Genomic DNA, 17,682 nt, shown 5'->3' with positions numbered 1-17,682 from the left:
TTCAATGTTTCGCGGTTTGCTCTTTACGCATTGTTCAGGCTATCATAACAAGCTATGACCGACGTGACGATTGCTTAAGCCCTGGTTAAACAAGTAAACAAGTTATTAAAATGAAATCATGTTCCCGAAAGCAGTCAACAAAGTATCTTAAACCGGATCAAGCGTGCGCCCTATTTTTCTAAACATTCCGACGCGTTCCGCCCAATATCTATCAATTACGTTTTTCTAGAATAGTAGCCTGGGATAAATCCTAATTCGACCGACACGTGTTTGTTGAAAAATTATATTCTGCCTAATATCAGTAGTCAGTAGTCATTAGGAAACCTGTTACTATATTACCACATATGTATCCTTCTTTCATGAATTTGTTTTACGAACATGATCTAACACAACCTTTTTCTATGACAAAACTATATTCTGATAAAATTGGATCATTGCCTAGACCAACTATTGAAATTAAAGAACAAAACAATTGGCCACGTGTCTGGAATAATATTAACTTAAAGAACCTGAACTCAAATGAAAAATCTATTCCTAATTTACTTTATAATAGGAAAATTGATCACAGAGCTCATTTGTATCGCATAGGTATTGCTGACAACCCTAATTGCTTATCATGCGGATTCCTCGAAGATCTTGAGCATATATTTTGTAAACGTTTTTCGGTCAATCAGTCATGGAACTATTTTATTAGACATTTACTAAACAGATTTGATCCTCGTTTAATGCGCTTCTTAACCTTTTCCAGTTTGATAGCTCCAACCTTAGAAGAGTTTAGCAGGGATGACAAAATTATGATTCTAAAAAAATTTGTTCAGTTTAGTCAATATATTTTGGAAACAGAACGACATATGATCTCCTTGCCTAGCTTCAAATTCTTCTTAGAAATAAATGCCTGTAATTAGTTTAGAATAGCTTAGCTTGTAAGACATGTTTATATGTTAGGATTAGAATAAAGATTTTATAAAAAAAACAGACTAATTTTGACACATTTGACTGATGCAATTTTTCATTCGTTCATTTATTGTATGTACTGTATGTATCTACAATCACACTCGTGTCTGGCAGTGGTCTGGCAGTGGTATTATGTATAAAATCTACCCGTATACGAGAAGAAGCGAATTTTGAGTTTGCTTAAACGGTTGTGCAGTTTACTCATAAATCGGAAATAGTTCAGGAATTCAGCGATGAGTAAATTTGCTCATGTTTTTGCAGGATTTCCAGGAAAAAAAATTCCCGAATATGAGAAAAGTAAAGATTGGATTCTCTCAGTCTTCATAGACTAAGAAAAACTTTGCCATTTTTTTTTGAGTTTTTCCAACGGAAAACATGAGGCAAATTTACTCTTCGCTGAGTTTCTGCACTCTTTGCGATTATGAGCAAACTGAACTCAAATTTAAGTTGATCTCATTGGCCGTGCGGGATAGTCCTGAGAATCCAAGAAATCATGGAAAAGCTCGCTCCTTAATTCTGGCGGAATATTTCCCCGTTTGAATTGGTCAATGACATTTCAAACGGCTGCCATGCCACGTGTGTTTGTTTACAATCTAACTCCCACTGTCTGGCAGTGGCATTATGTATGAAATAAGTTCTTATGAACGCAAGAAGCTTGGACCCGGGAGTTAGACCGTAGCTCAAATAGCCTCTAGATAAAAGATTGACGGGTATTTAGTAATTTAAATGATCGTCTCAATTTAGAGGGATAAGTCCTGTCCAATCTTCCTAATCTTGTATTTTTTAAATGGCTGCATCTTTGAATATTTCTGATTCCTCCTGGGCTAAAACTCATAATGATGAACAAAATTCCACTAGAGTTATATCATTGCTGAGATCCAGAGACCACGTCCGGGCCGCAGGCCGCACGCTGGGAAGTGCTGTTATAGAGGAAAGAGGAACTAAAAGGCAAATAAATAAACTTAGCTGAACGTTGCTGCGCTTTATTCGGAACGGAGGGCACCTCATGCAATGGAAAGGGAAGGATTTGATGATTTTCACTTAATGCACTTTTCACAACTTCTGTACATTCAATTAACACTTTTTAACACTGAAATTGTAAATTTTCCACATTTTCACAAGAACGAAAACGACGCAGCAAAACAAAACACGTCATTTTCGCAGCGCTGCCTACTTCGATCTCCTCATCCCCAGAAATCATTTCTTTTGGAACTTTTCTTCAGAATTCAATACCTTTGAGGTTCTTCTCGGAAGTCAAGTTTAAGTTGTCCGTCCATTCACCAAAACGTTGTAGTTTTTTTTCTACCAGAAATGTTCAATAAAGCTTGCCCCACCATTCACCAGATCTGTGCAATGTTTACATCGGGAATTTTCAATTCAGCTATCGCCTCCATGCAGCAGATTGTTGCAAATCTTGCACCAGAAATTTTCAATACAACTGTCCCCAGAAAATTTTACACCAGAAAATTTCAATTGACCAGAACGATGCAAATTTTCCACCGTTAATGTTCAATAAAAATTGTTCTCCAATCTTCTGATTGGTGCAGATATCCTTTTTCCATTTTCCACCAGACATTTTCAATATAGCTTGCTTCTCTTATCATCAGAATGTTGCAGGTTTTCCACCAACTAAAGCTTGCCCCTATTTACAGATTTTTCAGCATAAATTTTCAGTAAAGCAGCTTCCCTCCAATCATCAGAATGGTGCAAATTTGACACCAGAAATTATTATTAAAGTTTGTTCCTCTATTGAACAAAAGGATGCAAATTTGAGACCAAACATTTTCCGAAAAGCTTGCCTATCCGTTCACCAGAACGATGCAGATTTTCCCCCAGTAGTTTTCAATATAGCTTGATTTAAATAAAGATTGTGCTTTCATTTACCAGACCAGTGCAAGTGTTCCATCCGAAATTTTCTGTTCATTTCATTTGTCAGAGCGATACAAATTTTGCACCAGACATTTTCAATAAAGCATGCTCCTCCATTCACTAGAACGGTGCACCAAAAATTGTCAGTGAAGTTTGTTTCACCATGCACCTTTGTGGTGCAATTTTCAGGCTTTGCCTCTTCATGGTAGCTTCACCATAAATTTTCAATGAAGCTTGCATTGATCAGAACGATGCAAATTATGCACCAGAAATATGAATAAACCTTGCTTCTACATTCACCACAGTGTTGCGAACGTTCCACCAGAAATTTTCAGTTAAATGTGCACCTCCAATTTTTTTTGCGTGATTCAATTTTTCCACCAGATGTATTCATTGATGATATTTTTACACCAGAATTATTCAATAAAAAGCTTTTTATATAATTTACCACAACGAAGGTGAATTTTTTCAACCTTAAATTTACCCTCTTCTTTTAACCTTGCATGAACACCCTTGAAAAAAACAAATTACACCAGAATTTTTTTGTATGCGCCACTGTGGTGCAATTTTTTGACCAAAAAATTTCATTGAAGTTTGTCCATTCCTGCACCTTTGTGGTGCAAATTTCAGGAATTGGCGCAATAAAAGGGGCAATTGCCCCACCTTGCCCCACTCTGTGCACGCCAGTGTCCTTTATACGTTCTTATACAGATCATGTCCCACATAATTTGGTGAGGTCCCACGCATTTCCCCAGATTCGTATAGCAACTCAGGACACTGCACAAGACTCCATTGAGAACGCATGACATTAAGATTAAAATTCCAGCATAATTTGTAGATTCCGAGCACGTTGTAACAACAATCATATATCTCACATGATGTTATGAGACTTCACGAATATGTAAGGGTTGAAATATTCAGTTGAGAAATCATTGAATGCCTCGTTGAGTCTGAGAAATATAAAGATCTGAACTGCAGGATGATTCTAAGATATCGTTCCAAATATCCTATACGCCTCTTTAGAACCTGAAAATATGAAGAACAAATCTCCAGAATAATTAGGACGACCTAGATCATCCCATAAAAAATGCTTTCTAAAATAATCTGTTTTTTTTGCATCTATAGCCGAAATGTTGCACAAAGTGTTAAAAGTTCCGTAAAACAAGCCTTAGATAAAAATTGGGACTGAAATGGTTAAGAAAAAAAATATGCGGATTTTTGTGAGAATTATTAACAAATTGAAAAGAATTGTCAGAGTGATCTGCTGAGAGTTCCTTGAGTGTTATGGCTTACAAAATTGAAGTGAATTACAATATACCATCATTACTTTATTATTTTTTCTTAAAATAAACTCTGGGAATTCTTGAGGAAATTCCATAGAAATCCAGCAAAAGGTTTAAGCAAAAGTGATTTATCAAGATAATTCAGACTTAGAAAAAAAGGAACTCAAAATCTACGATTTGGTCAAGATGTTGAGATTGCAAAAGTAGTAGCCTTCAGCAAAGTTGTAGCGACACAATTTTGCAAAAGGTTGAAATTGGATAATTTGAACCACCCTAATGCCTAATCCATCATCAAAAGAGAAAAAAAAAGGAAAAGAAGAAAAACGGCATTTATGACTCAGATTGCACACTTACTGTCTTGCTCGGGTCGGCAAAGTCGATCCGCAGCTGGCCCATCGCCCGGATGATCGCCATCAGGCTCTGAATCGTATTGCTATACACTACTGGCCGGTACTGTTCGCATTCTTCCTGTGAGTAGCCCGTCTCGTGGATGATCTTCATCTGTTTGACAATCGTAGATTTGCCGGATTCGCCCGCTCCTAAAAATAAACCGAAAAATGGAGAGAATGCGAACAATAATCGCAATCAGTATTTTTGTGTGTGTGTGTTAACGTGTTGGATTTTCAAGGGCGAATGAATGTTTGGATTACATTGACCGATCTGGATGGGAATACAATAATTGAGATCATTTGATAAGTTTCGTCAGACGAGAGGTTTCCAGTTTCAAAGAGAAAAACTTTCCTAATGGGATCGAGGAGTTCAAGGAGAGTGCACAGCGCTTCTAATCAAACGTGATTTTTTTATCGTGTGTTTGCTCTGGTTGATTTGAGTCAAGCACAACTGATGGCTGCTGATGGGTATCGAAGGCAGACCTAACTATAGATTGATATCATGTAACGTGTTTGAGAATGTGGAATGCTGCAGCGATGTGCAAAGGGATCAATCTAATGGTGTTTGTTCTGAAGTTTGCTGTATGGACCGACCGACCGACCGACCGACCGACCAACTGCTATATTCTAACCTCAGTCAAGTGCATTTCTCGCCAAAGGGGACATGGATGCAATTGACAGTCATCAGCAAGCGTGGCTGTGGGGAGTTTAATTGGACTCGTGATGAATCTATCAAGAGCATGATTCACTGGAGCTTTATAGGTGCAGTTCTGAGTAGCTTATCTTTTACTGTGCTGATGCAAAGATTTTATGGATGATACGGCATTTAGGATTTCCAACAATTAGTGATTAATATTAAAATTCCGGTGTTCATTCGCAACAGTCTTAATACAAGACTAGACGCTATTATTGAAATCCATTTTTGGCTGCAGTACGTAGATAAGATAAGCAACCATAATCCATCGATTGTATCTTCCAGGCAATCAGTCATCACTTTGATTTTGGAATCAATTAACCGAAAAAAACATAGCTATCGTCAGCACCAAATCCAAATCCGGACTGCAATTTAGTTCGTGTGCCATTTATTTTACGATCGAGTAAAAAAAAATTGGCACCAAGAAGAGAATGAACACGAACAAACACTCACCCGCTCTCATATCAGCTATCAGTACTACACAGTACATAGCCAAGCTGAAGTGAATAATTCCCAAGCGCCATTTCTACAGGCGGCAATTAATCGCTCGTTTGTTACGCATCACCCGATGCTCTTCACGAAGAAGGTGGTGGCGACGGCGGTGGCGGCGGCGGTTGTTTTTGTGACATCTGTGCCCTGGTGCGAGTTTCGCGTTTCCGTTTTGCATCTTATTGGAGTTTAATAGGGTTTTGCGGGGAGATAGGAAGCAAAGGAAAGTCAACTTGGTAAGAACGATTCGTATTTGATTTGCTTCAGAGCCTTTAACCATTTAATGCATCGATTCCGGTAGTTCTTGGTATTCCATAAAGTTTTCCCAGCTCAAACATTGAATAACTTGATTACACATTGATATGAGGAAATAAGGTTATTTTAGCTCTGTACCAAACTGTATAATTTAAAAAAATAAGTTTCATAATGGATACATGTAGGTGTCTAGGATAAGAGAAGAGCGATTTCAAACCAGACTGCCTTGGCATTCTATGTGTAGTAGACTGTCCCACACAAATCAAAGTTCTAATTTTCCACGGGCCAACCCCTAGAGTTGTTTCTTTAGGTGAGAAAATCATTCTCTGAAAGTTTAAGCTCATTAAAGGGTGATACGGTCAAAATTTGGTCAATATCAACTTGACGTATTTCTTTCAATTTTGCATTTTAAAAACCTGAACACCCCTCATTTTGAAGGTGTGTGTGTGTAGAATGTTGCTCCTATTTTGATTCTGGAATTCACTCTTCAGTTGTCAAAATGCCGTCCAAGCAAGAAGAGCAGCGTCTCAAAATTTTGCTCGCGCATCGCGAAAATCCGAGCTACTCGAACGCAAAGTTGGCAAAATCGCTAAAAGTTGCCAAATCAACCGTTACAAATGTAATTAAAGTGTTTGGGGAACGTTTGTCGACAGCCAGGAAGTCTGGATCGGGGGGAAATCGAAAACCGGAAGCCGCTGAGACGACAAAGAGAGTTGCCGGTAGTTTCAAGCGAAACCCTAACCTCTCTCTCCGAGATGCCGCAAATAAGCTGGGTGTATCGTCTACAACCGTGCATCGAGCTAAAAAACGAGCCGGACTATCGACTTACAAGAAGGTAGTGACTCCAAATCGCGATGATAAACAAAATACGACGGCCAAAGCGCGATCCCGGAGGCTGTACTGTACCGACGATGCTGACGAAGTTTGACTGCGTAGTAATGGACGACAAAACCTACGTCAAAGCCGACTACAAGCAGCTTCCGGGACAGGAGTTTTATACGGCAAAAGGAAGGGGAAAGGTAGCAGATGTTTTCAAGCACATGAAACTGTCAAAGTTCGCAAAGAAATATCTGGTTTGGCAAGCCATCTGTACCTGTGGCTTGAAAAGCAGCATTTTCATAGCTTCCGGGACTGTCAACCAAGAAATTTACGTGAAGAGTGTTTGAATAAACGTCTGCTGCCTTTCCTGAAGAAACACGGTTGTTCCGTACTGTTTTGGCCGGATTTGGCATCTTGCCATTACGGTAAAAAGGCCATGGAGTGGTACGCCGCCAACAACGTGCAGGTGGTTCCCAAGGACAAGAACCCTCCCAACACGCCAGAGCTCCGCCCAATTGAGAAATACTGGGCTATTGTCAAGCGGAACCTAAAGAAGACCAAAAAAACTGCTAAGGGCGAGCAGCAGTTCAAGGCAAACTGGCTTTCTGCGGCGAAGAAGGTGGACAAGGTGGCTGTACAAAATCTGATGGCAGGGGTCAAGCGTAAGGCCCGGCAATTCGGATTTGGAAAAGCGGAAGCCTAACTGAATATTTTTCCTGAATTTTATACTAATTGAACGTGAAAAAGAAATTTAATTTGATTTTTTAAATAAACGATTTCACCGATTTACACGCGTTTTCCCTTGACCAAATTTTGACCGTATCACCCTTTAGGTTGTAAGATGAGCTGGCGCTTTTAGGTTGAATTTTGTATGGGAAATTTGGATAAAATACGTAAAGAAATGGAGTGTACCCCATTAGGCATAAACACGTTAGGCAAATCCGCTTATTTTGTTTTTTCCTTAACCGTTTCAGTCTAATTTTTTTCTTAAGCTAAAACAACTTTTATCACTTTATGTAACATTTTGGATATAGATTCACAAAAATTAAATTAGTTCTGGAAAGCTTTTCTTGGGAATGATCTAGGACAGTGTTTCTCAATCACCTTTGGGTCGCGAGCTGCTCGTAAGTAGGTCGTACAGGGCTGGTAGCAGGTCACTTTTTAGTCAGACTAGGTCACTATTTTTAAGTCAGTCATTTTTTGCGCCGAAAAGTCACTAAAGTCACTATTTCCCTAAAAATAGTCGCTTAAGTCACTTTTTCTCATGTCAACAACATTATCAAAATGTTTAAATTGAGTGCTTGGCACTTGGGAAGTCTACAGTAGAAATATGCATATCTGTTTAAAAATAAACAATTATTACCAAGGCGACCGGAAAAAAAAACCAAGGAACTTTAAAACACCGTGCACAAAACTGCGAAAAACCTTGAATTTCGAGGACAATCGGGGAAAATAAACTTCGTTTTTATCCGAAAATACATTATGAACCTTGGAAACTTTTCAAGGATACCGGTCGGTGCTTGATTTTCAGAAGTCTTTTAAAAATTATCTAGAAATTTTAATAAAATTTCCAAAGAATTCAAAGGAATTCTACGGATGACACCAAAATATTTCAGAGAAGAATACCAAACTACACACTACGAAAGTCTCATGTAAATTTAGGTGCTCTGAGGGCCTCCGCTTAAATATTAAACCACGTTTAACCATATAGTTAAAACTGGGATTAGAACGAGGGGGACGACTCTATCTACGATGCAAAAAAGATTGTGTTTTGCTGTGGCTAGCTGCGCGCACGCTGAGTAGATAGAAAGAAGATTGATGACGATTCTGAAGATTTCCTGCAAAAAATTGATGAGCGATGCAAGTAGATGCGACAAATGAAAGAAGATTGTTCGAAGATTGATTCGCTAGTGTGAGATTTGTTGACCATCTAAACTTGAGATTTAGATGTGTCGCCCCCCTCGGATTAGAACGCAAAATTCAGCTCCAAAACAATTTTTGGATGAATGCCATGATAATTGAGAGACGAGCTCCAGGTGCATGTTAAAGAGAGTTCTGAGAAGAATTTTATGACCATTCCTCGTTCTGCTAGCGAATGAGCAACATCAGGGTCTGTTGTCTCGTCACAAGGCATAGCTTTGAAAGTGTTTTTTTCACCGCGAAACGTTATTTTCCGGAAAAAGTTTTTGTGCCTCAGGTGACTCGCGCATTTCTGGAGCAAGCAGCCGATCCTGGCGAAGCCTACGGTCGGACTGTCCACCTTTAAAACCCGCTTCGACGATATCGAAATTCGGCATACGGCAAAACACACGGACGGTGTGTACAACTGGAAACAATAACCAGCAGAAAGCAGTGAGCCACCGCACGGACGGTGTGTACGACCGGCATCTATTGTGGCAGAGCAGCAACAATAAAAGCAGTAGAAACGGTAAGGGCAAATAGTAGCACGTATCTGTTTTTTTGTATACCCATTCCTCTGACTGTTTGCTTGTGAATCGTCTGTCTCTCCCCCAGTAAACGATTCCACATAGGGTGGTTCGTAAATCAAAAAAAGTAAAAATAAAATTATTTACTTTCTAACGAAAGTTTTAAATTTCGTATGGATGATGCACAGGGGGGCGTCAAGCCTCCCAATGATAAAGTTAGAAAGCGTCATTACCAGGCGTCTTCTGCTTCGCCTTGGGTTGTCTACTGTCGGCAGAAAGAGAAAGCCCTAAACTTCTTAGGGATTAAAAGAACGTTGACGCGTCGTTTCCCGGGGACCGAATTTCATCAGGTCAATTCAATCGGAACAAACTGCGTATAACTGCACTCACATATAAAGTCGCAAATGAGATTGCTGACGACGAGGGTTATAATGAAGAGTATTACGTCTACATCCCATCTCGAGATGTGGAGATAGACGGCGTGGTCTCTGCAGTGAGCCTGACGTGTGATGACGTCATGGAAGGTATGGGGCGCCTTCAAAATGCTGCAACATCTACCGTGGACGTTCTGGGTTGCAGGATATTGTATTCAGCGACCACGGTAGATGGTCAAAAGACTTATTCCCCTTCAGGCTCACTACAGGTGTCTTTTGCTGGATCGGTTCTCCCAAAGTTTTTAGAAATTGAAAATGTTTTTTTCCCGGTGCGACTTTTTGTACCAAGGGTATACAATTGTACCAACTGCAAAAAGTTGGGACACACAGCTGCTTTTTGTGACAACAAGCCCCGTTGTGGCAAATGTAGCCAAGACCACATGGAGGGTGCTTGCCAACAGGAAGCAACTAAATGTGCTTACTGTGGCAAAGAACCTCTTCATGCTTTGCAGGACTGCCCCGCGTACAAGAAGCGTACCAACAATGTGAAGCGTTCAATAAAAGAACGCTCCAAGCTGACGTTTGCAGAAATGGTTAAGTTGCAAAATGGAACCTCTGCTTCGTTGGCATCAGCCGCTCAAAATGAAAACACTTTTGAGAGTGAGTCTCCGGAGGTACACGCCCCTGGTAAAAGGAAGCCGACTAGCTCCCCGGGAGTGCGCCGGAAAAAAAATAAAACCACTCTCAAAAGCATGCAAAAATCTGAAGGTAGCGGGGATTCATTGAAAAAGCCGAACAAATCGGTAATTGCTGCTCCATCTGATCCTTGCTGCAGCTTTTCCACCCCGCCGCTACCTAATAAAGGTAATCGTAAGAGATTACCAAAAATAAACACCACGTCTACTCGCAATTCAAAGAAAACTCTCCCGTCCAAGCGAGGAAAGATTAAATTTAAGGACATTGTGGATAACATTTTGAATGCCCTCGGCTTTCTCGACGAATCGCCACTTCGAGGGCTTATTGACCTGCTTGTTCCTATAGTCGGAAACTACTTCAAGCAATTGACTGCATCATGGCCCCTCATTGGTGAATTCATATCTTTCGATGGATAATTCGTCGAGTGAGGATCAAGATATGATCACTTTATTACAATGGAACTGTCGTAGTTTAATACCCAAATTAGACTCGTTCAAGTATTTGATTCACAATTCTGATTGTGATATATTTGCACTCTGTGAAACTTGGCTTTCTTCTGAAGATGAACTAAACTTCCACGATTTTAACATTATCCGCCTGGACCGAGATGATTCATATGGTGGCGTACTTTTGGGGATCAAAAAGTGCTACTCCTTCTATAAAATCTCAATCCCAATAATTTCAGGCATTGAAATTGTCGCTTGCCAAATAAATGTGAAGAACAAAGATCTTTGCATAGCTTCTGTATATGTCCCTCCAAGGACTTCCATAAACCGCCGTCAGCTTTGGAGTTCAGTTAATATCCTTCCATCTCCAGTTCTAATACTGGGCGATATGAACTCACACGGTACTGGTTGGGGCGAATCATACGATGACAATAGAGCGGGTATTTTCTATGATTTGTGCGACGATTTCAACTTGACTATCTTGAACACTGGTGAAGCAACACGTATAGCAAACCCTCCTGCTCGAGAGAGCCGTCTTGACATTTCTTTGTGCTCTAACTCACTATCATTAGATTGTCTGTGGAAGGTTATCAATGATCCCCATGGTAGTGATCACTTGCCAATTATTATTTCAATCAAAAGTGGTCTTCTAAAAACAGATCAGTCAATTCAAGTTCCTTTTGACCTCACGAGGAACATTGATTGGCAAAAATTTGTATCGGCGGTAACTCTTGGTATTGATTCTACCGATCCTCTACCACTACTGGAAGAGTATCGTTTCTTTACCGAGCTAATCTACAAAAGCGCATTAGAAGCTCAGAAACGACGTGTTCCAAGTGCATCCCTCAAAAGAAGACCCGCCACCCCTGGCTGGGATGACGAATGCACAAAGTTGTATCTTGAGAAATCCAATGCCTTTAAAGATTATCGTAGACATGAAAGATCTGAGCTTTTTGAAAAGTATCTAAAGCTTGAAAAAAAGCTTAAAAACTTACTAAAAGCAAAGAAACGAAACTACTGGCGTACTTTTATCGAGGGACTTTCTAGAGAAACCTCGATGACAACGCTTTGGAAAAAGGCTCGCTATATGCGAAACCGGTCATCTTCCAATGAGAGTGAAGAATACTCCTCCCAATGGATATTCGACTTCGCTAAAAAGGTTTGTCCAGATTCTGTTCCAGCACAACCAACTTTACGGGATACAGTCCGAAGTAACGGTTCTCTGGATGAACCATTCACAATACTGGAATTTTCAATGGCACTTCTTTCATCGAATAACTCTGCTCCGGGAAGCGATATGATCAAATTCGACCTTCTAAAAAACCTCCCCGATATCGCTAAAAGACGATTACTTAACCTATATAATTCATTTATGGAATTCAATATAGTTCCACCAGCATGGAGACAGGTTAAAGTAATAGCTATTCAAAAGCCTGGGAAACCAGCGTCTGATCACAATTCTTACCGTCCGATCTCTATGTTATCATGCCTGAGGAAATTATTAGAAAAAATGATCCTATTAAGACTTGACCATTGGGTTGAATCAAACAATCTACTTTCAAATACGCAATTTGGTTTCCGGAAGAGTAAAGGAAACAACGATTGTCTAGCGATGCTTTCATCTGATATTCAACTGGCCTTTGCGCACAAGGAGCAATTGGCTTCAGTCTTTTTGGATATTAAGGGCGCATTTGATTCGGTTTCCATAGACATACTGTCAGACAATTTGCACAGTAGTGGATTACCCGGTATTTTGAATAATTTTTTGTATAATTTGCTGTCAGAAAAACAAATGACCTTCAATCTAGGTCAACTGACAACTTCTAGAATTAGCTACATGGGCTTACCCCAAGGTTCATGTTTAAGTCCCTTACTTTATAATTTCTATGTCAAAGATATTGATAACTGCTTAGATAATCAATGCACGCTTGCAGATGATGCCGTGGTTTCCATGAGAGGTCCACGTGCAGAAATCTTGCAAAGACCATTGCAAAATTCCCTAAATAATCTGTCTCTCTGGGCAAGAAATTTAGGGATCGAGTTTTCACCGCAAAAAACTGAATTGGTAGTGTTTACAAGGAAGCGGTTTCCAGCCCAACTGCGTCTAAATATTTTGGGCAGAGACATTACCCAATCTTTAACCTTCAAATACCTTGGAGTCTGGTTTGATTCAAAATGCACTTGGGGTACCCACATTACGTATTTGAAACAAAAGTGTCAACAAAGGATCAACTTTCTACGATCAATTTCCGGGACATGGTGGGGTGCTCACCCGGAAGACCACATTAAACTATATAAAACGACTATTCTTTCAGTTCTTGAGTATGGCTCTTTTTGCTTCCTCTCGGCAAGAAAAACCCACCTAATTAAAATGGAACGCATTCAATATCGTTGTTTACGTATTGCCCTTGGCTGTATGCATTCAACACACAATATGAGCCTAGAGGTACTAGCGGGCATAAAACTCCTGCAGAACCGTTTCTGGGAGCTCTCATTAAGAATATTGATTAAATGTAGTGTCAGTAACAACCTTGTGATGGAAAACTTCGAAGAAATGCTCGAATTGAGCATCCAGTCTAGATTCGTGCGAATCTATCTTAATTATATGTCATCGGATATTAGCCTTCCTTGCTATAACCCCTCTCGTGTATGCTTTACTAACTACAGTTCCCCCATTGGCTATGATCTCTCCATGAAACAGGCTATTCAAGGAGTTCCAGATCAACTTCGACCTATCTCAATTCCCCGCATTTTTGCTGAAAAGTACCAACAAGTCAATTGCAATAGAAGATTTTTCACTGATGGATCACGCATTGATGGATCCACTGGCTTCGGCGTCTTCAATGAATACTCAACCGCCTTTCGGAAACTTCAGGAACCTTGTTCCGTTTATGTTGCTGAGCTAGCAGCAATCAACTTCGCATTGGGGATGATTTCCGATATGCCCATAGACCATTACTTCATCTTCTCGGATAGTCTCAGTTCGATTGAGGCTATTCGGTCGATGAAACAAGGTAGGCACTCATCTTATTTCCTTTCAAAGGTAAGGGAACAGATGAGTTTGCTGGTCGAAAGATCATATATGATTACCTTTGTATGGGTCCCCTCACATTGCTCAATCCCAGAAGGCAGACTCTCTCGCAAAGGTGGGCGCACAACAAGGCGAGATTTATGATAGAAGAATTTCACATGATGAATTTTTCCCATTAGTACGTCAGAGTTCTCTTTTAAGTTGGCAAAACGATTGGACAAATAATTCTCTTGGGCGGTGGTTACATTCCATTATTCCAAATGTTTCTTCGAGAGCGTGGTTCAAAGGTCTGGATGTAAGTCGGGGATTCATTCGAGTGATGTCAAGACTTATGTCCAACCACTACTCGCTAGACGCACATCTCTATAGAATAAACCTCGTTGACAGCAATATATGTAGGTGCAGAACCGGTTATGATGACATCGATCATGCAGTTTGGTATTGCCCGGGTAATGACGCCTCCAGAGCACGACTATTGGATACCCTAGTGGCCCGAGGTAGACAACCCTTCCGTGAAGTAAGAGATGTATTGGGAACACGTGATCTTCCCTACATGCAAGCGATCTACGAATTCCTTTGTTTGTCTGATGTTAGAGTTTGATGTGACTATCCCCTCCTTTCCAAACAATTTCCCGCCATTGTGTCCCAGTCTTATTATCCTCCTGTTCCTGTGCTACTTGCCCCTGCCCAGCCAGGATTTGGTCAACCGTCCGAGAGTAGTATCTGAAGAAGGCTTCAGAAACCAGTTTCCTACCTATATCCTTCCAATTGAAATTGTTACCTATTAACCTCGAGCCCGCCACGAGTAATTGGTACCCAACACTAACCTAGAAATACTGCTATTTAAAATGTAAATCAAACATTACTGATTTTGGCTCCGCAAAGTGTCACACACGACTGAGCCTAGTAAATAAACGAACTAGTTAAAAAAAAAAGAATTTTATGACGATTGGATGAGGATTTTTGCTCCAAATTCTAATTAAGATAAGTTCTGATATTTTTTTAAGAGCTGTGATGGGAATTCCATGGAAATCCCGTGAACTCTAAAGGTCTCCAAACTCAGCGGATAGTTATAAAGGAAGTCTGGTGTGATTTCTGAGATGGATTTTTGTTTTGAGAATTCTGAGGAAATACCATGGGAGAAGTCAAGTAAATCTAAAATGGTTTTTGAACTGAACCTTCAGGGAATTCCTGGAAGAAACATTAGAAGTTCCAATTTAGTGGATTGTTCTGCAGAGTATTTCAAGAATGCAGTATTATTTTTATTCAGCTTATTTCAGAGGAAAGTTTAAGAGAAGGAGGATAGCAAATTATCAAGGTTAACTTACATAGATACATACAACTTTTTAATATTTCGAAAGCAGAATCTACGAAAAATACTGCTGTTTTACTAATGATCCCTTTAGCCCTATTTAACCTAATGGCTTCATTGGTTTATACATTAGTATAAATGTATATTTCACAACCAGTATAATTTACAAAACTCCAGAGAATCCGGGAAATTTCAAATTGCTATTTTCTGGTCATCATGAATAACGTCATCAAAAGAAAATTATTCAAATCACTTCAACTGCTGTTGAGAGATTCGATATAATTAGAGGATTTTATGAAATGTAATTTTAGGTTCCATGGCAAAAAATTTAGTTTATTTCAATATCAAACCGTATTTGGATTTCTGAGTCACCATATAAATATCTCTATTGGTTACTTGTTCATTATATAAAAGTCACTATTTGGTCACTATTTTCGTAATTTTAGTCACTAAAGTCACTACTAGTATGTCGCATCAGCACTACCAGCCTTGGTCGTAGGAGTTAAAAAATAAAAATTAAATGAACTCAAAACTGAGACGAACTTTGCTCCAATTTGCTTATAACGGCTTAAATTTCAAATTTTTAACTAAGTATCTCATAATATACTCTGATATAAAAGCTGTTTTTTTAACACTAGCATTTGAAAGTGCCATTTTAGTGTATCGCTTTTCGAGGTGAACATATTTTTTTTTAAATTTATTATGCAGATTTTAAACCTGATGGTAGCCTTACCAAGTTAAATTCGACTTTGCTTATCGTATTCCAAATTCGTTGCGCATTTCGAAGTAAAATTTCAATTCACTTCTCGTAATCCAAATTCTTTGCGCTTTTCTAAGTAAAATTTGGCTTCGCTTCTGGTAATCCAAATTCGATTGCACTTTTCCAAGTTAAATTTGGCTTCGCGTCTCGTATTCCAAATTTGTTGCGCTTTTCGAAATAAAACTTGACTTCGCATTTCGTAATCGAAATTCGTTGTGTTTTGCAAGTAAAGTTTGGCTTCGCTGCGCATAATCCAAATTCGATTGCACTTTTCCAAGTTAAATTTGACTTCGCTTCTCGTACAGGGTGCGTGACGAATTTTTGCAGTAAATTTCAAATAGTAATTTCTCATGCTTGTGCATCATGATTTAGATATATTCGGCAGCACTGGATAGCTTATACTGTTAGGTGTAAGATTTAAACTCACAATGTTGAGTAAACGTAAAGATGTCGAAACAAGAGAGCAATCTGTCAGCCGTTGTCGCTTTGTTGCGCGCCGGAGTATGCATGAAAGAAATAATTCGGTCGGTAAATGTGTCTGAAAGAACAGTGTATAATATTAAAAAAGGCTTTCGAAAGTGATAAGACGGAGCACCTGCTCATACTACTAATAAAGCACAGAAATGGCTTACGGAAAATATTTGGTAAATTTGGGAGGAAGAAATTTGGCCCCCAAGCAGTCCCGATATCAATCCGTTGGATTATTTTGTATAGGGCGTCGTCCAACGGGATACCAATAGAACCCCTCACACCACACTTAAGTCGCTAAAAGCTAAAATCAAGGCAGTGATGACATCTATGGATCGAAACATTTTAAAACGTGCATACTGCAGTTTCCGGAAGCGTGTAACTACAGTCGTCGAAAGGGAAGGCAATTTTTTTGAATAAATTTACTTACAACTTCCATATGTTGCGAAAGAAAATAAATCGCACAAAATTCATTGCTAGAATAACTAACTGGTGTATTTTTTCTCAAATATGCCATTTACTGCAAAAATTCGTCAGGCACCCTGTATTCCAAATTCGTTGCGCTTTTCGAAGTAAAATTTGATTTCGCTTCTAGTAATCCAAATTCTTTGCGCTTTTCCAAGTTAAATTTGAATTTGCTTCTCGTAATTCAAATTCGATTGCACTTTTCCAAGTTAAATTTGACTTCGTTTCTCGTAATCCAAATTCAAATGCACTGTTCCAAGTTAAATTTTACTTCGCTTCTAGTATTCCAAATTGGTTGCGCTTTTCGAAGTAAGATTTGGCTTCGCTTCTGGTAATCCAAATTCGATTGCACTTTTTCAAGTTAATTTGGCTTTGCATCTATTAATCCCAATTCGAATGCACTTTTCCCGTATTCCAAATTCGTACATTTCTCGTATTCCAAATTCGTTGCACTTTTCGAAGTAAAATTTGGCTTCGCTTCTCGTAATCCAAATTCGTTGTGCTTTTCCATGTTATATTGAAATTTGCTTCAGGTAATCCAAATGTGATCGCGCTTTTCCAAGTAAAATTTGATTACACTTAAATTTGCCTTTGCTTTTGTTAATCTAAACTCTATTGCCAAGAATAATTTGATTCGCTTCTTGTAATCCAAATTCGTTGTGTTTTTCCAAGTTAAATTTGACTTCGCTTCTCGTGTTCCAAATTTGTTGCGCTTATCGAAGTAAAATTTGGCTTCGCTTCTGGTAATCCAAATTCGATTGCTCTTTTTCAAGTTAATTTGGCTTTGCTTCTGGTAATCTCAATTTGAATGCACTTTTCCCGTATTCCAAATTCGTACATTTTTCGTATTCCAAATTCATTGCGCTTTTCGAAGTAAAATTTGGCTTCGCTTCTCGTAATCCAAATTCGTTGTGCTTTTCCATGTTAAATTGAAATTTGCCTCAGGTAATCC

General features: G+C 39.2%; 1 protein-coding gene across 1 annotated transcript in view; it reads right to left on the bottom strand.

Annotated features, from left to right (window-relative positions):
* Galphai (G protein alpha i subunit) overlaps positions 1–17,682 on the bottom strand; it is an 84,769-nt gene that overhangs the window by 26,122 nt on the left and 40,965 nt on the right. Inside the window, exon 2 of the mRNA XM_065230552.1 lies at positions 4,461–4,645. Within this exon, the coding sequence (XP_065086624.1) occupies positions 4,461–4,645 (185 nt within the window). The remainder of the gene's footprint in view (positions 1–4,460; positions 4,646–17,682) is intronic.

This window comes from Ochlerotatus camptorhynchus, unplaced genomic scaffold (genome assembly GCF_037179485.1).
Source record: "Ochlerotatus camptorhynchus isolate MF236.1 unplaced genomic scaffold, CSIRO-AGI_Acam_v1.1 ptg000330l, whole genome shotgun sequence".
Classification (NCBI taxonomy): Eukaryota; Metazoa; Arthropoda; class Insecta; order Diptera; family Culicidae; genus Ochlerotatus; species Ochlerotatus camptorhynchus.
This window is presented reverse-complemented; position numbering and strand designations above follow the sequence as displayed.